At 53.0% G+C, this 21,741-nt stretch overlaps 1 protein-coding gene across 3 annotated transcripts in view; it reads right to left on the reverse strand.

Moving 5' to 3' along the window:
- The window catches only part of PKD1 (polycystin 1, transient receptor potential channel interacting), a 78,940-nt gene that overhangs the window by 33,504 nt on the left and 23,695 nt on the right, over positions 1 to 21,741 (reverse strand). For 2 of the 3 annotated variants that reach the window (XM_056503843.1, XM_056503841.1), the window contains exons 2-14: positions 15,297 to 15,368; positions 14,752 to 14,823; positions 13,250 to 13,419; positions 10,610 to 11,278; positions 10,197 to 10,380; positions 7,159 to 7,373; positions 6,173 to 6,285; positions 5,966 to 6,092; positions 4,826 to 5,103; positions 3,603 to 4,307; positions 2,488 to 2,619; positions 920 to 1,095; positions 414 to 547 (exon numbers count right to left, since the gene is read on the reverse strand). In XM_056503843.1, coding sequence (XP_056359818.1) covers positions 414 to 547; positions 920 to 1,095; positions 2,488 to 2,619; positions 3,603 to 4,307; positions 4,826 to 5,103; positions 5,966 to 6,092; positions 6,173 to 6,285; positions 7,159 to 7,373; positions 10,197 to 10,380; positions 10,610 to 11,278; positions 13,250 to 13,419; positions 14,752 to 14,823; positions 15,297 to 15,368 — 3,047 coding nt within the window. The remainder of the gene's footprint in view (positions 1 to 413; positions 548 to 919; positions 1,096 to 2,487; positions 2,620 to 3,602; positions 4,308 to 4,825; positions 5,104 to 5,965; positions 6,093 to 6,172; positions 6,286 to 7,158; positions 7,374 to 10,196; positions 10,381 to 10,609; positions 11,279 to 13,249; positions 13,420 to 14,751; positions 14,824 to 15,296; positions 15,369 to 21,741) is intronic. The other variant, XM_056503842.1, reaches the window with a different exon arrangement.

Here is a 21,741-nt window from a genome sequence, read left to right on the forward strand (position 1 = left end):
GGAATTACACCAGGTTGTATGTATGGGGACCAAATGCCAAGAAAGGAGCCAGTCCAATGGGTAGAGAGAAAAGATTTCCTTCCTGCTCTGGCACAGAACAGACCCTTCCTGCTGCTCACGCTTCCCACCTTCAGAGCTCGCCTGCCCCTTGTCCTTCTGCTGAGACTGCCCAAAAAGGGGTTGAGTGTGGTGGACCTGTGGACCTGCTTCTTACAGCGTGCCTAAACTTCCCTGGGAAACAGAGTTAGAGAGGATGGCAACTGCTGGAGACTTCACTTCCAGTCACTCCAGCTGTTTGCTCAGGAATCAGGCAATGATTTCCAAGCGCTGGGTTGTTTGGAAAGTACCTTGTACACCCCTCATACCAAAAATGCCTGAGCCACTACTTCCCCAAAGAACCTTGCTGAGCATACCTGGGTCTTGGTAGATGTGTGAAACGTTGTGCTCAATGACAACCTCATGGACATTGGGATCAGGAACCAGGAAAGACTTGTTGTAGGGAGGTTTGAACAGGTATGTCTCCTGGACACCATCTCCAAAATCCCACCTGGAGAAACAGGCAAATCATGTTACACTGCACAACAGGAGAATCACAGAAATCCCAGAGGAACCTTGGCTTCTCTTGCAGGTCAGGGCAGAGTTCTCCAAAAAAACAAGAGGAAGCAGAATGCCAAGTATCAAAGCAGGAACTGTGCTGAGAGGAGCACAGAACTGGTAAGAAGAGGAAGAACCCGAATTAAAGGAGAGTTGTAATCCTTTAAATGAAAAGGATTTCAGCCTGAATTACAGGTGTGTGACTGACTCCCATACACATGGGATTTCACACTAACTAAACAGCAGCAGAGCTGGCCCAGGGAAGAGAAACTGTGCAGACGAGGTAAGAGGTGCACAGAAAGATCCTAAGCAGCAAAGGACTCACAGGAACAGAGCCTCCACAGCCGAGTCCACGTGAACCCTGGCGCTGAACTCCACGCTGCTGTTCTGGGGCAGCACGGGCAGGGCACCCACCACACTCAGGTTCCTCATCCTGTTCATCATCTCCACTGTCACGTTGTAGTTGACTGTGAAGTTGCTGACGTGGTTGGAGGCGGTGAGCTGGGAAGGACAATGGGACAAAAATGGGTTTGGGGTCCTTGCTGCCCTCCGAGTGGGGCTTTGCTGGACTGAAGAAGCACCACCAGGCAGGTGAGCAGGGCAGAGCAGACAGAGTGGCCACATGTCCACCACTACAGCCAGTCCAAGGAAGGGCTGGGACTACAGCACAAGGACAAGTAGAGGAGCTTCTCATCCTGAGGTTCCTCTGGCTCTGAAATTGCCAGCTCCGATGTGCCCTGCAGGCACCTGCTGCCACCAAGGGGACAAGCGCCACCCAATTTCCTCAGGAGAGTGGCAGCAAAGTGGCTTCAAGCACAGAGCAGGGATGGGAGGGCTCATAAAACCAAACACACATCAAGTGCAGCTCCAGGATCCCAGTGTGGTGGGCACAGGGAGGGAGAGCAAGGCTGGGCAGAGGAGGGAAAGGGACGCAAGAGACTGAAGAGACACAACAGAAGTAAAGCAGCATCCTCACGATTTTCTAGGCATGTAACACTGACAGAGGATCTTCACCTTCTCACCTGCAGGAGCTGCTGGCAGAAGGGTCCTTCAAACCCACTGGAACAGACCCTCCTACCCCAGCAGGTAAGAGCAGCTCGTGTCTGGGCTTGTGTGGATGTGCTGCACTGAGCCCAGAGCCCCCCAGGCTAATGGCACCTTGGCAGCTCTGCGAGTGTGCCCAGGCCCTCAGCACAGTGCTTCACCCAGCAAATTAGTGATGCACCCAGCAAATTAGTGCTGCACCAAGCAAATTAGTGCGAGCGTGGCCTTGGGGCTGGGCTGGTGTCTGCTCAGGAGTCACCCTGAGGGCAGATCCAGCACCTTGCAGCAGAGCAGACTCTGCAGGGCAGGACAAACAAAGATGTTCTGGCCAGAGATCAACTCCTGTTCCACAACAGACAGCTGCTCTGGCCCAGACTCTGCTCCATCCTTCAGGGGCCACGGCAGAACCCAGCATTCCAGTCTGCATCAGGAGAAAGAGAACAGGACAGAGAACACAGGAGCTCGTGGGAGGAGCTTTGTCCTGCCTGTGGAAGTCTTATGTTGCATCCTGCCTCTGCCAGGTTCTGAATCCAGATTTCCTGCCTGCCAGAGCAGGGGCTTCCCACTAATTCCTGCTGGGGAGGAGGGGGAAACACAGACACCCCATTAACAGAAAGGGGAGCTTGGAGAAAAGAGGAGAAAGCAAAGAGGAGGAACACAGCAGAGCAGTGTAAGAGTAGAAGAAACTATCTGCATTTGCAAGAGCAGCTCAGTGAGAAACAGCAGACGAGCACAGTGAAAACCTCAACTCAACTCTGCCTTCTCTCCCTGCTGCTTTTCCTGAGGAGTTTGTGGGATGAGATGGAAACCCAGGGGTGAAATGGTGTCATGGGAAAGGCCTTGGCTTACCGAAAGCTTGTACACAGCTGGGCTTTGGTAGATAACGTTGAAGACAACATTGTAAAAAGTGAAAGATGGCTTATCATCTACTGTCCATCGGAAAGTCACATCTGACCCAGCCTCCATCACAGGGATGTAGCTCTGAAAGGCACGAGAACATTTCACACTAGTGCAAGAGAAAAGCATGCCCAGCACTTCCCGGAGATCTCCAGCTGAACTGGAGAGGGAGCAGAGCCAGACTGGGAGGTTCCCACACCTGCAATACCCTCAGAGCATGGCACAGAGGTGACAGATCACCTGTGGCTCTGTTGCCGATGGAGAAATGCTGACCCTGACTCCAAAATTCCCCAGCAGATATGGGAGCAGACCCCACACTCCCTGCTCCCACAGCCCAGCACTCTGCTCTTCTGATCAGGTCTCTCTTGCTGACTAAAAAACTTTCTGAAATCTTTGCAGGAACAGCCTGGCTTTAGCTACACCTGTAAGCTGAGCCTCTGACCCTCGTCCAGGGATGGTGCCTGACCCAAAGACTGAAGGGGTTGGACAGGGCAGCTCCCTCCTCACTCCAACAGTGCCTCCTGAGCAGCCTGTGGCAGCAGGAAGGGTGAGACCGAGAGGTGCAGGCACAGGATCTGCCAGAAGCAGCCAGAGTTTGTACAGAGCATTTGGGGCAGTTACTGAGCAGCTTCCCAGGGCTGTAGCTCTGGGAATGGGGGGCTGGAAAAAACAAGACTACAAACACCAGAGGAACTCCAAGACTCAGAGGGGTGAAACATCCCTACAGCTTCAGCCAGCTGATGTAAGGATTTAGCAGAGCAAAATCTAAACACCTCAAGGAACCTGGACAAGGCAAAACAAGGCAAACACTGGCCTTTCCTAATGTCTTTGGGGTCGTGGGGAGCTGGACAGGCAGTGTTCCCTCCCAGGACCTCAGCGGGTCCAGGGGGGCCGTGCAGCTGAGCTGCCTTCCTGCTGGAGAGCACCAGTGTGGGCAGCACAGCCTGGCAGCTTAGCAGCAAGCAGAGCTCCCCTGCCCCACTGCCCCCAGGGCAAACACACCCTGCCAGCTACAGGGAAAGGGCTCAACCCACAGGGACGGGCTCAGAGCAGCGGCAAACACTCACCACCCGTGTGTTCAGCAGGACTCTGCTCTCGGGGTCGGGGGTGGCCCTCAGCCCTCGGATGGGCTCCTCCACCTTCACCGTGACCGTGATGTTCTGCGAGCTCACCGAGTTCTCTGCAACCAGCACGTGGGTGCTGACACCCTCCCCCAGGCTGCCCAGCTGCACCACAGCAAACCAGGTGTCGTTGTTCTCCCTGGCACACAGGTGGGCCAGGGCAGCCGGACAGGTGGCCACGAAGGGCACGCTGTGGTTGTCCCCCAGCCAGCTGGCCGTGGCGTTGACCCCCGAGGACAGCTTGAGCAGCAGGGAGGTGTGGTTGGTGGGCAGGTAGACCCTGGAGCCCTGGGGGGCGGGGTGGATGACGCGCAGGCCGGACACGCGGGATGCCACACGGAAGCTGCAGGACAGGTTGGCACTGAAGAGCCCGTTGGCCACGCTGGCTCGGACGCTGTAGTGCCCAGGGCGCTCCAGCCCTGCGTTGTGGGGGCTGAGCACTGGCACCAGCTGCTCCTCGGCGTAGCGCACCCGCACGGAGCACACCGTGCTGTTTGTCCAGGGGGATCTCTGTGCCCACTCAGGGGAACTCCTTCTGACCAGGGAGGTGGCACTGGGGTGGCACTGGAGGAACGAGCCTGATCCTGCATTGTGCCGGATGCTGAAAACGTCCCCAGCCCTGACAAAGATGTTTTCTTCTCTGAATGAGACCTGCAGAGAGAGGAGAGGGTTTTGGATTAATGCCTCACGTTAAGAGCAATCAGCACGCAACTCCTGCCAGGGCAAAATGCCGGATTTCCTGCCAGGTGGGAACCAACAGAAAAGGTGCAGATGCCAACACAACACAGGGAGACCCTTCACCATTGCACCCTCTGTGAATCAAATGTGCCAGCAGAGAAATCAGCTTTATGCTCCATCTATACTTTGTTAATGCCATGGGAATAGCCCATGGAATCTGCACAGCCTTCTCATGGAAACATGGAATGGTTTGGGTGGGAAGGGACCTTAAAGCTCATCCTGTTCCACCCCCTGCCATGAGCAGGGACACCTCCCAGCACCCCGGCACAGGGACTGCAGGGAGCCCATGGCCTGTGTGACACTGGGCACATCCTTTCATTCCAATGGACTCCAGTGTCCCCGTCTGCCACATGGGAACAACCCAAACTTACTCAAAACCCTCAGGAGGAAACTGCCCCACCCACTCACTGGTTACAGCACTAAACACTGACCTGATACTGGGTAGAGGGGCCAGCTGGTACCATGAAGAGGAACTCCTTGAGGAGCTCGAAGCTGGGCTGGCTGTGGTTGGGCTGCAGGGACCCAGGAGCAGGGCTGCTGCCAAAGGAGCTGTTGGCACACTCAGTCCCATTGCAGCAGTTGTTGTGGGGTGAGCACAAATTCGTCAAAGGACACCACTGGAAACCAGGAGGACATTCCAGCAGCGTCCAGTTCCCATCATCCTGGGCACTGGGGAATGGTTCTGTAGCATTGTTTTCCTCCTGGTAGTCTGGAGAAGTGAAAGAGAAATCAGTGATCGCCACTCTGGCGAGTAAGACTACTAATGCACTTCTTTGCTCCAAATTCTCCATTTTTTCCCCTCTGATGATGGCTCCACTCTTAGTAAATGCTGCAACTGCAGCACATCCTGCTGCTACATAAATGTTCTGTTTTACTGGAAAAATCCACCAAGATCATTAAACCCAAAGTTGTCTCTTTTCCAGTGAGAACGTACCAATTTGCACTCTGAAAGCATCTGTGCTCCAGCAAAAGCGAGTCCAAGTGAAAGCAAGAGCTGGCCTTGACATTGAAAACACATTAAGCAACTTTTCTGAAGTTAATGTTTCCATGTCAAAGTATCAGCTTGTCAGTGTCAAAAAAGATTCTTTTGTAACCAGCCAACCCCGCGGCTACAACAAACATTCTGCTGCAGAATTAATTGTTGCCAAAACTGTGACTGTTGAGCTGTTGTACAACGAATAAAAGGCTTTTTAGATTATCTCATCCATCAGGAAGAAATGGGCTTAGGAAAATGTTCTTCCTTGTTAACCCGTGGGGCCAGATGGACCAGAACACATTCCCATTTGACATGTGTCTTCACAAAGTAAAAAGTACAGCTCAGAAGATTAATGAGCTTCTCCACATGGTCCTTACACTGACATTCTCATGCATTAAGAGAGGTTTCTCCCTCTGTTATTTTCTCCAGGATAACCAGTTCTGAAAGGCTGTAGATCCTGCACTTTGGTCTCCCCAAAAAACAGAACCAAAACTCTGAGCCTTTAAGGGTCAGAGGACCAGAGGGGCCACAAGGCCAGCCCCAGTTTGATGGCGTCACCTCCAGCAACCTCACAGGCATTGAGAAGAAGCCTCACCTTCTCCATCCATCAGTCTGTACACCTGGAACCTGGCTTGGATGGGCTGGTGCAGCTCCTGTGTCACAAACTCCAGGGCAGTGAGGAACCCCTGGTGCCTGAAGGGCAGCTCCGGGAACTCCAGCACCTGCAGAACACGCATGGCTCTCACCTGCCTGTGTCCCCAGGGCTCCCTGGGCAGCAGCAGCAGCAGCAAATCCCCCTCACCTCCTCAGCCTGCCACGGATCTGCCAGCTCAGCCTCGCTCACGTTCCTCACGGCTCTGTGCGCGCCCAACTCAGCGTCCCCCTCAAAGAAGTTTTCGGCGTTTAGGAGAACTCCTGTTGACAAAGGAAATATTGGAACCTGAACCCTTGAGACTCAGCAGGATGTGAGGCCGTTCTCTCCAGCCTGTGAAGCTGCACAGGGCTTGGACCACTCAGGAGAGCAGCAGCTCCATAATCCTGTACCTTCCTTCCCCTTACAGGTGCTTTGATTTCCTTCTCATCCAGCACAAATAACACTTCCATCTGCAATGTTCTAGGAAGCGTGCAAGTAACTCTCCCTTACAACAACTAATGATTTGCTTGGAATTTCTGAGCAACAAGTGCACCTTCTCATCCTCCTTATGCCCCTGGACTACTTGGGAAATGTGGCCACGACCAGCTGGTTTCCACAGTGGCAAACACTGGTGGCTCTCTGGGGACTGGGCAGCTGCTGCTGCCCCTCTGACCAGGCCAGTGCCCTCTCTGGCCATGGCTTTTCCTTCTTACACAAATCTCCCATTTCATGTCCATTCTACTTCTCTTTCTTACTTCCTACACTGGTGTGGAAGATTTGGAAAGCAGAATAGCCACAAACCTGCACAGCACATCACACCTCACCTCATCAACTTCTGAGCCACCCTAACATCTCCCAAAATACACAGTGAAGGACACCAAGGCAGCACCACAGCCCCAGATCCTGGCAGCAGCAGAGATTGCTCAAATAAGAGGGAAAAGCTATTTCCAGTGCTTTGCCTCAGAACTTTGCTCCTCTGTCTCCCTTCTGCTCATGGCAAAGACTGGAGTTAGCCAGTCCTTTAAGGCTGAAGTTGGGTTTGGTAATATTGTTGCATTTTGTGGTGATGCCTTGGAGGCATCCCTGTTTTCCCACAGCAGTGCCAGTGAGGGGACACCTGCCCCCCTGGGAGCAGCAGGGCAGGCAGAGCCCACCTTGTGGCTTGTACTCGCAGACGTAGCTGTGCTTGGCCATGCACAGGTCGGTGTTGCACTGGCCCGTGGGGCCCATCCGCACACAGTGGTCAGCGTTGGAGGGATGGGGCTCTCCTGGCAGCCAGTTCTGACAGCTCTCCAGATTAAATCCTTCCCCTCTCTGCTGTGCTCCAGAGCTTGCAAAATCGTTGAATCCAATCCAGACATCAAGGCTCCTGGAAAAAAAATAAATTAATTTAAAAAAAAAAAAAAAAAAAAAAAAAAAAAAGAAGAAGAAAGAAAGGGGGAGGGGGGGGAATTTCAGGAAATCATGAGTATTAGAAAGAGCTGGGACAGTTGCCATTTATGGTTCTCCCTAAAAATAATAACAGCAGCTCTATCAGGATGACATGGGCTGCATTTCATGGAGACTTTTAATTACTAAAGGGTTTCAGTATCCATTCTACCATCAGAACTTCAGGTGGGGAGGCCCTGGCACAGGGTGCCCAGGCAAGCTGTGGCTGCCCTGGATCCCTAGAAGTGTCCAAGGCAGGCTGGACAGGGCTTGGAGCAACCTGGGATAGTGCAAGGTGTCCCTGCCATGGCAAGGGGTGGAACTGGATGAGTTTTAAGATCCGTCCCAACCCAAACCATTCCGTGATTCTGTGACCAGGCTGATTTGAGCCTTGCCCCACTCTGAGCAAAGCACTCTGTCACCAAACAACGCTCCCAGACTCTGCCAAGCCTGTTTTGAGTCATGAGGAATGCTCTGGTCACACAGAACTGAATGCCTGAGAAAACTTGGCTTTTCCTGTGCAGACCTGTGGGATTTACCACCAGCCAGTTCTCCAGGGCAGGTGGGACTGGCCCTAGTGCAGGATTAAAGTTCAAGTGCCAGGTCTGGGAGTTGTCCTGGATGCAGCTCCTGGAGATGATGAGCTCCTGAGACCCCATGGAAAAGCTGCAGCCAGAGGGGACAGGCAGAGGCTGGAGCACTGCACCCCTCACACCCAGGACAATGCCAGGCTCCTTTCAGGAGATGAAATGCCCCTGTCCCATTTGGAAACTGGCTGAATCCCAGCAGAGATCCTGGTGGGAAGTGCTGAGAGGTCCCTCAGAGCCACAAAGAGCCTGCAGAGCTGTTTCTAATGGGACCCAGCAGCAAGGGAGGCATTTGTTCCACATTAACTTCCATTAGCTTCTCCATATTAACAACCTGCACCCTCCCAAGCTCTCAGCCCCTTCTCCACGCTCCCTCCTGCAGGTGAGCATCAATCCTGCCACGCCCCAGTGTGCTCCCAGGGTGGTACCACGGCCCTGCAGAGCAGACTGGGGAGATAACTGGTGGTAACTGGTGCCTCTCCACCCCCAAGCTCATGCCAGATGAAATGATTCATGAGGTCATGCTGAAAAACGATGACAAAAATAACTTGTTCCGTGAATCAGTAGTTTTCACTGCAAATGAGATTAAAAAATAAATAAGGGCTGTGTTCTGCTCCTGAACCACTGGCAGGGAATTAGGGAGAGCAGGGTAGGAAACAGCCTGCCTGCTGCCATCAGGAAAACTCAGTGGAGATTTTCCTTTTCTAACTCCAGCTATGATCTAACTGCAAGTCATTAGAAAAAAAATATCAAAAAGTAAGAAAGAAATGAATAAGTAAAAGATGAGCTTCTGGCTGGCTCCCACCCTGCCCCACTGCCCAGCTCATTCCACTGCAGGGGGAACAGGAGGACTCTGAACACCCTTTCTTGAAGGCAGATGTGAGATCTTCTCTGCATCTGAGGAAGGACTGAGCTGCCTTGCTGGGGCAGGAGGAGCAGAACGAGCTTGGGGAGGCTTGAAAGGACTCTCTGTGCGGCCCAGAAAGTGAGGTCCCCCTGGATGGTCCCATCCTCTGGAGGGCCAGCTCAGCACATGCTGCTCCTGGAGATGCCATCCCACACCAGCAGCAAAGGACAGGAGACCTGCTCAGTGCCGTAAAGGGAAACAGCTTCTGCTTCTGCCATCTTCCCAAAAGGAACTATGGGAAGCTGCACGTTCCAAAATCCTGCAGCTCGGCCTTTTTATCACCAGGGAAATTGCATCCTGGAGCTGCCTCCTTCATGTTTATCTGCAGGGATTAGCAAAATAAATACAAGGACTGGAGGGGGCTGGGGAGCAGAGGCTGTGGGGCAGCAGCTGGGGAACAGCCTCATTCCCTCCGAGCTCTCATGATTTCCATGCACCGCAGCCCGGCGGCTCCACACGCGATTCCTGCCACATCCCAGCACCCATGAGCAGCTCCCAGCCCGTGCAGAGGGCCAGCCTCCCTTCCCCAGAGCAGGGAACACATGTTAGCAATCCCAGGCTGTAGCCCCGGGTGAAGGGAACAGGGCAGGGATACAAGTCAGGGAAGAAGGGGCTGTCAGCCCTCGAGCAAGGAGTTCAGAGCCCACGTCACACACAGCTGTTCCTTGCTTGTGCTTTCTGGGATGTGTTTGTGAGGAGCCTGTCCCACAGCTGCAGCTGGGAGTGCTGACAGGGGCTGTCAGGCCCAGAGAGCTCTGCTGCTTGTCCTCCCTTCCCCGGAATGACTGGCTGGAGAAAGGGCACTCAGAGGGGCGGATTTAATCAAAGGCTGACACTTGCAGCACTCTCTGTTTATAAAGCCCAGTCCTGAGGTGGAGCAGATGCTGCTGGAGAGAAGCACTGCTGCTTCCCAGGGTGAGAGACAGAAGGGGAAAGGATCTGGGCTTTGGGCTGCAGCTGTGTCTAAGGGCACAGGATCCCTTTTCACATTTTAGAGGCATCCACAGGCACAAACACAGGGTACAAGAAGCCCTCCAACTTCTCAATTCCCAGTTGTGATTTCCAGCTGTTTTGCCCCATTCCTCTTCTTCCCTCCACAGCCTTTAAAGAAAGAAGCCAAGCCCAGCAAGGGCTAGAGCTCTGCTCTTTTCTACTTTGTCCAGCAGCCTCAGCCCCACCATCTCCTCATGCTCAGATCCCTCTGTAGATGTGCCCTCAGGAACCCAAAACCTGTCCCTAAGTGATGCCAACCATTCCCCTCCTCACTCACCTGATGACATGAGCTACCAGGAAGCTCTGGATGTCAGGGCTGCTGACAAAAGCCAGGTCCCCATTCCCAAGCTCCTGGCAGTGCCGCTGTGCCTCCAGCCACTCCGCCTTCTCCACCACCAGCTGGTAGCAGTGGTTGTTTCCAGGGAAAACCAAACCCTCAGGGGGGCACATGGGGTGAACTGCTGCAGAAAGAACACAAGGGTGATGTCCTCTCTACAAGCCACACACCCAAGCTCCTCTGGGCAGAGAGACTCCAGGAATGTCCCAGCCCTGCAGCCAACAAATCCCACTGGTGTTAAAGAGCAGAGCACTGCTCAGCCAGAGTGCCCAGAGGAGCCACCCCTCATTGGGAGGCAAAGGGAGGCCCAGGAGGCATGGCACCCTCCCAGCACCCCCAGGAGCCCTGCTCACCCCTGCCCAGCTCTCCAGGCTCTGCAGTGATCCCGTAGAGCACCACCAGCCCCGTGCCGCCTCTGTTGCGGATCCAGATGTCCAGGCTCTCGTTTGCCACGACCAAGGAAGGACATTGCAGTTCCAGCTGCTGGGGTGGAGCCACCACCTCGATCTCTGCCTGCTCAGACAGCAGCCTGGAGCCCACGAGGATGGTGGCAGTGACATTGTAGTGCCCGGGTAAGGCGTAGCTGTGCACAGCCGTGTGTCCAGTGGTGTTGAGAACCTCGCTGTGGTCCCCAAAATCCCACAGTAAAGTGCTGACAGCAATGGGAATACTGACATTGAAGAGCACAGGTTGGTTCAGGCTGTACTGGGGCTGGAGTCCTGTGAAAGACACAGGCAGCTGTGCCTGGAAGGGCAAGGGGATGAGTGAGGGGCCAGCACAGCCCTGCCCAGACAAATGCTCAGTGCAAAATGGCAAACAGCCGGAGGAAGAGTTTGACTCGTGGGCAGTTCCACACAAACACTGCCCCTGGGAGCTGAAAGCCCCATATTCCTGGTCTTGGGAGTAACAGAGGGCACTGCAGGTCTCCTCAGTGAGGTTCCCAGGGTGGACAGATGTGAAGAGGATGACAAACTCAGCTTCTTCGGTGTGGTTGCCTGCCAGACACGTGATGTACTGAGCTCCTGCAGGACAGAACAGAAGATCCTCTTGCAAAACAGACTCTGGGATGCCATGGACTGGTGAGACCCTCCAAGGGAACCACCCCACACTCCTGGGAATGGAATTCTCCTGCTCAGCTTCTACTCTGAGCATTTCCTTTCTGAGACTTGCCTGGGAAGTCTTTAATCCCCCAGCAACAGTTTCCAAACTCTTTATGCTAATTAGTGATGACAGAAATAACAAGCCAGTCACACAGATTTATGGAGCAGCAGCACTCAGTAAATAAAACAGGGCTTTGGAGAGGCTGACAGTCCCAGGGGACATGGAGCCGCCGAGTCTGACACTCAGAGGAGCCCACAGGACTTGTTACCAAGTGAGACCATGACAGAAAGGAGTCCTTTGGTGGTACCATGGCTTGGTCAGTGCAGAATGCTTCATCATTCTGGAATGTTTCACCACGTGCTGCCTGGGACCTCCAGCAGCAAATCCAGAACCACCCTTGGGCAGTGGCACACTGGGGACACAGGGGAGACACCGATGGACCCTCCACCAGGCCCACTCCCTGAGGTACCTTTCTCCATGGGGAGAGCCAGCAAGAGTTTCCCTCCTTGCAGGAAAATGTGGTACTGGAGAGAAGGGCAATGCCAGACCCAGGCCAAGGAGAGAAGGGCAATGCCAGACCCAGGCCAAGGAGGGGAGTGCAGGGATGCCCATGGGAAGGATGCACAGGAACAACACAAGCATGGACACGGAGCCACGACAGCCCCAAGCTGAGAGGAACAGCTCATTCCCTTGAGTGCTTGCACAGGGTGGGACATTTCCCTGCCACAAACACCCAGGCAGGGCCTCTCTCTCAGCCTCTGCCCACGTGGCCCGGCCACGCTTGCGCCGCTGTTGCTGCTGGTTGCTACAACATCTCCCCCAAACATCTCAACAGCTCCAGCCTCGTGTGATCTTCCCAGATCAAACCCATCCAACTGTCCAGCTTCCTCCACAGCCTTCCTGCAAATGCTGAGCTACTTCTCCTAAGAACAGTCCCCCGAGAGGAGCACGGCACGGGAACTGCTCTGTTTTGCACCACCAGCCTGGTCATTCTTCATCCCCTGCCGGTCACTGAGAACTGTCAGGAGCTGGCAGGCTGTCCCAGCCTACTCCCATCACACTGAATTACCCAGAAGGCAGCCTCACATTATTGTTTCCACACTGGCTTAAAGTAGTTCAAGAGGGAACAACTAATTATCAAGAGCAGTAACAGCGCCAAGTGTTTTTCCTTTTGATAATGCCTGCAAGATGCTGCAAGCTGGGGTAGCTTTGCTGGGGGAAGAAGAACAACCACCTGGATTTTGGTCCTGGGGAACACAGTGCCTCACCAGGCAGCTCAGCTGGCTCCCACCAGCTCTGGGTTCTCATCCCTGCATCTTCCTGTCACACAGTTCTGGGTTCTCATCCCTGCATCCTTCTGTCACACACAGCTCCCAAATTAAAGGAGATGTCTGCTGCCTGCCATAGCTCTCCCTCCCTCTCTCCTATTTCAGAATAACCCAGCATCCAGGCAGGATTAGTTTTCTTTCTTTTCACTCTTTTCCAGTGACTCACTGCCTGACATTTCTCGTGGCCAAGCAGTCAGTAAAATGCCCCTGGAGCAGGTGGCTGTAGATCAGGGCAGTGCTCATTCAGCACTCCCTGCCACCTGCAAATACCCTGCTCAGCCTGTCCTCAGGCTCCCATGAGCTTTCAGTGCTTGAGGTCAGCCTGTTCAAGCCCTGGGAGAATGAAAGCCTGAGCTGCACGTCACAGAATCAGAGTCCTGTGGTGTCTGGCCTGTGCACAGGGCTAATCTCAGCCCTGGTGTGACTGCCTTGGTCCTTAAGGCACCAGTGTACAGAGTGTGTGACCAACATTTAATTAGAGTAGAACTGCTCACTCAGGGTCACCCAGCTGCCCCTGAGCCCATCACTGCCATTCAGCCACCCCCACCCACAGCCTTTCCTTACCACAGGTGGCATTGAGCAACAGGACATCGAAGAGGGACAGGTTGGCCACCTCGGGGGGGTGGGCACACCTCGTGTCCGACGCCTCCAGGACTCTCACTTTTCTGTCTTCCACCCAACGGGGCAACCAGGACAGTTTGCAGTCACAAACAAATGGATTCCAACTTAAGTTTCTGTCGGAGATCAGAACAAGTTAGGGATTAATGTGACATGTGCTAAGCCTTAATTACAGCAGTGTGCTGAGCCCTCCCTGTTCCCATCTGTGCCACTCCACCGAAAGGCTTTGGAGGAACTGGGAGAGGAGTTAATGAATAGGGAATCAAGCAATAATTAACGTGATTTTTCTAGAGGCTAGAATTAGGCAAGTACTCCAAGTACTTTTTTAACTCTACAAATAATTGTTGCAATTAGAAGCAAATGACAGACACAATCATATATTTAAAATAATCTGCCATGCAAGAGCCCCAGGGTATGAGGGTAGCCTCCTGCTCAGGAGACTATTTACAGCCCCATTAAAAAATAGCTAAGAGAATAAAATTGATCTGTCAAAAAAAGAAATGCAAAGTCAATGGTAATTTTTCCATGTGGCAGTTCAGTGAAAAGAGGGACACTTTAATTGCAGCTAAGCTCGATCCAAATTGCAGCCTTTGGCACTCAGCTGTGAGCAGGGCAGAGCTGGAGCTGTGTGTGCAGCTGATGCCAGCAGGGCTGGGCGTTTGCAGGGCTCAACCCCGACTCTGGGGCTGAAAGCACCACTTTGCCACCAGGCTGAGCAGGGACAGGCTCCCTGGAACCCAACCTTGGGCCTTTGTGTCTTTCCAGAGCCAAACTGCAAAGCTGAGACTGCTCCTTGTGTCCTGTCCTCAGGGACAATGTGAGGCTGAGCTTTTCTCTCATTTGCCAAGGGGGTTCACATGGGGTTAATCCTTTGGCTCAGCCAGAGGCAGAACTGCCATTTGTGCTGTGACTTCAGGGATCCCTCCTAAAAATGTGTGGCTTCCCCTCACCTCCCTTCAAATAACATCAAAAGACTCCAATTAAAACACAAAACCTAAAAACTTGAATCACTTAAGGACAACATCTATAAATGGCTTGGACACCTCAGTCAGGACCTACCATGCTGCTGGAATCACTGGATGCTCCAGTCCCAGGCTGTGACCATGCAAACAGGACAGTGTGACCCAGAGCATGGTCAGAGACAAGAACCTCAGCAGAGCTGGTGTGGGAGAGAAGCCAGGAAGACAAAAAGGCAGCAGCAGAGGCTGGAGATACCGAAGAGACAGAGGCAAAGACCAGGAAAAAATCAAAACTAAAGGACAACAGGACCCAGGAGCAGGACACAGCTTGAGGAAGGAAATGGAGACACCCCTAAAAGCAGCTGCTTGGGTGGGCACCTGCCCAGCATCTCTCCAAGCCAGCACAGCCTCCCACCCCACCTGGAAAGGAAGGGATGTTTCAAGGAAAGATGTAATTGAAGAACTGGGAAACAAAGAACATGAACTTACATTTCACTTAAATTAAATAAATTATCAAATATTCCATCTTCTAATGTAGAAATCTGGTTGTGGCTTATATCTCTGTAAAAGAGAGAGAAGTTTATCATGTTAGAAGCAATTTCCTCCTCACTGCAGCTTTTCCCTAGGAGGGTGGCAGGAGAAGCTGTGGCTGCCCCTGGATCCCTGGAAATGTCCAAGGCCATGCTGGATGGGGTTTGGAGCAGCCTGGGACAATGGAAGGTGCACTTCAAGGGCTTTAAGGTCCCTTCCAGTACCAACAGACATCTTGTGATAATTCTCCTTCTCCGGCCTTGAGCTCCTCTCCATCCAGCAGTACAGAGGGTCAAACCCTGCCCAATTCCAAATGCCAGTAACTCCCAAATGACCAGACTGAGCAGCTAAAGGCCTCAGGGAAGGAGCCCATGGACAGGATCATGTGGGGCTCAGGAGATGAGGTGGAGCAAGAACAAAGCAAACCAGTGCAGCACCAGCCAGGGCCCAGCTCAGCCATGCTGGGGGGCACTGGAGGACTGGGGGGCACAGCAAGTACTTACAGCTTTGCCAGTGAAGTCAGGTTTCTGAACAGCTCAACATCTAAACCACTGATGCTGTTATTGGAAAGATCCCTAGGGAAAGAAAAAAAACAAAACATTTTTCAGCCTTTGTTCAACCCCCTTTTGTCACACCTCCATTACCAGACCTCAGAAGAGCCTCTCTCCAAACTCCAGCCAGAATCCCGACTGGAAACGTGGTGTGCTGAAGGCAAAGCATTGCTCCCAGCCAAAGAAAACACCTTTCCCAAAACCATAAAGCATTTGCTGCTCATATAACCTGTAAAATAGACCAGGAGTGTCAGGATGTGCTCCCACTCTGCAGCACACCTGGAGCAATTACACCATGCCACACGTGATGCACCCTCTTAAAAGATATTCAAGTCTAATCTATGTTCAAAGAAGTCATTAAGAAGTACTTTAGACTCAAGCAGTAATTAACTCAGAGAAAAATTTATGATGAACTTCCAAGTGTGCTCCTCGTGCCAAAACCCGATCAGTAATTACACAATTGATGCGTCAACTCTACGTTTTAAACATCTTTTTGTCTCTCTTTGGAAAAGCTTAAAATGGAAGAAGAAGCAACAAAGAATATTTTCCATTTGAAATCAGGACAGATTATCATTCTAAAAGGAACACTGCTTAAAAAAATCTCCAGTTGCTCCCAGTAACATCAACAGCTTTCAGTTCATCCAAACCAAACCCTCCCTGTCCAGCCCAGCTCTCTCCTCACCCATCACCTTCCTCCCCACATTTAAATTTCAGTCAGAGAAGAAGCGAAAGTTTTGCTCATCAGCCTCCAGTTGCTCCCAATAAACTTCACTATTCATTTTCAGAAAAATCTCCTTTGGCCTAAACTTTCTTTTAGCAGCATCAAAACACTCCAAGGCCATGTGATGGTTCTTATCCTTCATGGATTTCTGGCTGAGCTCCCAGGAGAGGACAGGGCTGGACACACTTTGCCACCAGAGCCATTCTCCTGCCATCTCCTTTCTCACCTTTTTTCCTACAAATACCGCCTCTCATTTCTCCTGGCTGCCTCACCTGTTATTTCTATCCCCTAATCAAGTATTTCTTGGTTTGATCTGACATTTAAACTTCATTTATCCAAATGAAAAGAACTCTGCCAAACTGGCAGGAAAATTACGTGCGATTCCAGGAAACTGGGGATAAGTAACAGGGATGGATGTCTCTTTAGAAGGTTTATTTTCCCTGATTTTGCTGTCTGGGAGTTCTTTGCCAAGCTAAGAGTGGATTCACAAGAGTTCACCAGCAACACCAATACAGAAATCCAAGAAATGTGCAAAATAAAAGTTCAAAATACATAGAGGATGTTAACAAAAATATCCGATCACACAGTGATCTCTGTCTCAGAGCAGCTGGGACAGCACTGGAGGAGCACAGAGCATCCCTGGCTGAGCCACACTCTGCACAGGGGATAGCAAAGTCACCCCCAAACCTGCTGCCAGCTCCCACCTGGACGACAAGCACAGGGACAGCTGGACTGGAAGCCCAGCCAGGACAGAGCCTTGCTCAGCTCCACCTCTCCTCGAGCATTTTGTGTACATTGATCCCCTCTGTCCCTTCTGCACCCACGTGGGGAAGGACCAGAAGGACCAGACCTCCAATCAGCCACCTTACAGGGAGACCAGTACAAATATTTCCCTTCTCCTCTGAAATACCTGGAAGTTGCCCATTTAGTTTTTAGGCAGCACCTCAAGTCCAAGGAAAGGAAATGGGAGTTTCAGCTCAGATGCCTTCCTGCTCCTCGCCCAGACAAGCAAAACCTCCAAAACAAACCATTCAGCTGCTACAAAAACAGGGCTCTGCCATTTCCAAGAGCCTCTTCCAAGGTCCTCCTTGGCTGCAGGGGGAGCATGGGGCAAGGGGAGCTTGGGGAGGTGTCAGGACACTCAGATCCTGTCTTTGGGGTGCCAGCACTGTGGTGTGTCATGGCTGGAGAGGGCTCCTGTGCCCTGCTCTCCTTTATCTGCTGATAAAGGACCTTGGCTGGCATCCTGCACACTCCACAGCCCAGCAGATACCAGGTGGGACCAGCTGAGATCACCCACTTGAGCACCCTGACCCACAGCCCAGCGTGCAGAGATGTTCCTCCACTGGCATTCCCAGGGGAGAGCTGGGGCTGAACCCCTGGAGGCTGCAATTAACCCAAGCCCTGGCACTTTGTCCCTTCAGCTGCTGCCCAAGGATCCCAAGCCCTTGGCTCTCACCTGTCTCCCACATCCACAGGCACTGCTGAGCTCCACCCAGAAAAGGCACCCACTGGTACCTACAAACCAGGGCAATTCCCTTGCTACTTCCTTGCCTTCCTGATCCCATGAGGAACTGCTAGAAAACCTCTCAGCTTTCACCCTCCCTGACCTCCTGGAGGTCTGCAAGGGAAGCAGAGCTCCTGCTGACAGCTCAGCTGGGAGAAGTGAGGAATGGTGACGGATCCAGAGCCTGCCACCTCCAGCTGGGAGTCAGGGAGCTCATGGAAATCATTTCATGCCTTCCTGGCATGGGAGAGGTGGCTGTGAACCAAGCTGGGCTGCAGATAAAAAAACAAACCAGGAAATACTGAGCAATAGAAGCCAAGGCAAAGGCTGTGGGACAGAGCTCAGCCTGGCGGTACCACAGACTGCCACGACTGTATTTTCCCAGCCCACTGCCAGGCTGGAGGAAATTCAGAGCAGGTTCAAGGCAGAGCTGAAGCCAGCAGCAAACAAGGCTCTCCATTGACATACTCTGCACACACAGCCTGACGCCCTCCTCATGAGGAGAAAGAAAAATGTCATTTCCTGTGGCTCAGGGGACTTTAGGAACATGCTGTGCCTCCTGGAAAAGGGCAGCCACGAGTCCCAGCTACTCAGTCCTGCCTCAATTTCTACAAATGGAGCTGTAAATGTAAAAAACTGTACAATGGAGCCAGGCAATGTCATTCTGTGGGACATTGGGGCACCAAAACACACCAACAGCTACGGTACAGGACACGAATTGTGTTACTGAGAGCTCCCCACACTGCCATGTTCCACTTCCCAGCAAAGAGAGAGATTCAAATACTTCTGGAAAAGGGAGGTGGCTTAGTGAGGAAGGTGAAGCTTCGGGAAATAAGGGAATATTTAGTAATGAGGGCGTCAACCTGAGCCTTGGGAGCCTTCAGCTCCATTCCGGCCCTGCTCCAGCCCTGTGTGATGCTGGGTGCATCCCTGAGCCTCTCTGGAGCTGTGGATACCCACACCCACCTCACAGAGAGGGTGAGGATGGATCCACCACAGACACCACCAGCCCAACCTGCTGCCCATGGACTTGGAGAATTCTGGGGGAAAAAGCATCAAGAACTGGCTTCTTTCTTGGCTGGTGGAAGAGGGAGGGAGCAGGAGGGCTCAGTGCCACCCACTCCATCCCTTGCTGCTGCTCAGAAACCCCCTCAGTGCCAGCCCAGGGGTTATTCCTGCACACTGCAGTGGCCAGGCTGGTTTTGGGCACTGCTCTTTGCTCCCCCATTCCACAGAACATATAATGTTCAGCAGAGTATGGGCGGCCCCGCTGCCAAGCCTGATGTCATGCTCTCATTATGTCATTTGTGGGCCCGCTCTGCCTCCATTTCACAAAAAGGGAGGGAGGGCGGTAGAGGGAGGGCAGAACTTCCCCAGCCCTTTTGGTGCAGGGAGCCCTGCCAGAACAGTAATGGGAAAAGCATCCAGAGATGGAGAAGTGTCTGAGCGAGAGGAGCCTGCACGGCTGGGGCAGAGCACGGCTCAGGAGAGAAGCTCCAGGGCTGTAAACCACGACCAGGGCTGAGGTTTCTGTGGGGCAGCAAAGCTCCAGAGGGGCCAGGGAAAGACAGCTCCCAGTAAAGCCCAGCAGTGCTCCCATTTCTTATCCCATCACACAGGTTGTGGCCTCCCTTGGATCCCTGGAAGTGTCCCAGGCCAGGCTGGATGGGGTTTGGTACAGCCTGGGACAGTGGGAGGTGTCCCTAAACACGGGAAGGAGTAACCCTGGATGGGCTTTAAGGTCCCTTTAAGGTCACCATTCCAGGACTCTGTGAAAAACCAGGCTGCACCGTCCCACCCCCTGTGGCCATAAGAACAAGGGACACAGGGACATGTGAGGTGGCTGGTGAGACACAGCAAAACCCAGAGCTTCCAGAGCCTTCCATCACCTGCCAGATCCACAAAGTGCCCCAGAGAAGCCCTGCACAGCCCAAAGGCTGCCTCCCACGTTGCCATGGCAAACACTTCCCTGTCTCCAGGAACAAAAGGCAGCATGGAGCTGATCCTGCCTGACACACAGAACAGACGTTCAGAAAAGAGCAGGAAAAACTCTGTGTGCTTTTGCCTGCCTGAGCCAGGAAAAATTACAGGGTTTTGCTGATCAGATTCCTTTGTACCTTTGTCTTTTGGCTTGCAGCTCTCCAAGGAAGCACAGCAGAAGCAGCAGCACTCATGTGCAGAGGTGAGGACAGAGATTATTTCCACAAATGGTTCTGGAAATCTGAAAAACCATGGATTTTCCTGTGTGCTGGGCACAGGGAGCAATGCTGTGGTCCTGCAGTAGAGGCAGGGACAGCCTCACAACTCTCCTGCACCATGAGCTCCCTGCCTTTCAACACAGACAGGAGGGAAATGGCACACAGAGATCTTCATCCCCCAAGTCACTGTTTCAGTCATGCTGAAACAGGGATTTTCCAAGGCAAAAGGATTCCAGCTCCACCACACATCACCCCCAGGACCAAGAGGGGTCTTTCACTGGTGGCAGACAGCTCTGAGCACCCTCATCTCCCCGAGGCTGTCACAGCATGATGACAATTTATTTATTCATTTAGGATTTATGAGTTTCAAATGCTGGCCCAAGTCCTTGGCTCTCTCCAAGGAATTTGCCCCATAAGACTTTTTCACAAAAATTCATCTAAAAATGGAATGTTTTTCTTCCTACAGCAAAATCCTAATTGTTGATATGAAATGCAAGGCAAGATGAGCATCTCTGCAATGTTCTGAACACTCTGTGCTCTCCTGAAGAGAGCAGAGCACTCCCAATATGCCCTGGCAGGGCAGCAGTGCCAGGAGCAGACCCAGATGTCTCTCCCAACTCCTACAGGACCATGAGCAGGTCACTCCATCACTGTGGGCTCCCTGAGCAAGGGGATGAGGCAACACTCCTTCCTCACCTGAGAGCCTTGCCTCATCCTGCTCAAGCCTCTCCCTGAGCACCAGCACAACAAAACCCTTGGATCTGCAGGAGTAAATCCAAGGTTGGGGCCACAGGCTCTTCACAGATCTGAGAAGAGAGCCTGAGAAGCAGGGAAAAGACTGAGGTGAGAGCTCAGGGCACCTCAGGTGACACTGTCCCCCCTGGAGCAAACAGAGGAGGTGAGGCTGCAAACACCTGCAGGATGCACATGCAGGGCACCTCTGCCACAGCCAGGGGATCCCCATCACAGCCAGAACATCTTCACAATAGCCAGGGCACCCCTGTCACAGCCAGGGTGTCCCAGCCATGGCCATGGCACCCCTGTCATGGCCAGGGCATCCCAACCATGACTAAGGTGTCCCAACCATGCCCAGAGCATTCCAACCACAACTAGAGCATCCCAACCACATTCAGGGAATCCTAAACACAGCCAGAGCATCCTCACAATAGCCAGGATGTCTCAACTAAAGTCAGGATGTCCCAACCTCACCCAGGGCATCCTCACAACAGCCAGGGCACCGTTTCCTGGCCAGGGCATCCCAACCATGGCCAGAGCACCCCAAACAAGCTCAGGCTAAGCCCTCCCTGCAGGTGGGAGCTGTCTGCAGAGCAGCTGTGGCTCCAGGAGCAGCTCCTCACAGCCCTGCAGCCAGCAGCTTCCCGCAGACTTTCCCAAATAAGGCTGTGCAGCCGGAGCAGGGATGGAGGCACTGCACAAAGGAGATGTGTTACCTCATGCAGTGACGTCATGCTCTGGCAGGGCTGTCCTGGAGCCATGGCATCATGTGCTCCATCCCTCTCCTCCCCAGCCTGGGGGCTGTGAGGGGGCTCCCAAAATCCAGGACCCACAGCTCACCTCCTCTTACAAGTTATTCTTACACTGAGCTGATTTCATCTCTGCTCTCCCAACACCCAAACAACAGAGCCAAAGAGGAGAGGGGCACTGGGGTGTCACCAGGGGTGCCTGGGGAGGCCAGGAAGGTGCTCCAGGGGGACAGGGAGGTGGATATAGGGATGGCCACCGTTCTGAGAGGCCCCTCCCAGTTCTGAGCCACCCAAGTGACCAGGAGCCAGCACTGACCGTGGTCCATCCCTTGCTGCCAAGAGGTGACTTCATGTGGCACAGAACAAGGAAGAAACCTCAAGCATCACCCAGCCCTGTGACACCACAGCAAAGGATGGGAACAGCAGAGACCTCCAGCTTGGGAAAGCAGCAACCCAAACACTGAAATCAAGCTGATGTCCATAATTA

Source organism: Oenanthe melanoleuca, chromosome 14 (assembly GCF_029582105.1).
Source record: "Oenanthe melanoleuca isolate GR-GAL-2019-014 chromosome 14, OMel1.0, whole genome shotgun sequence".
In the NCBI taxonomy this organism is placed as follows: domain Eukaryota; kingdom Metazoa; phylum Chordata; class Aves; order Passeriformes; family Muscicapidae; genus Oenanthe; species Oenanthe melanoleuca.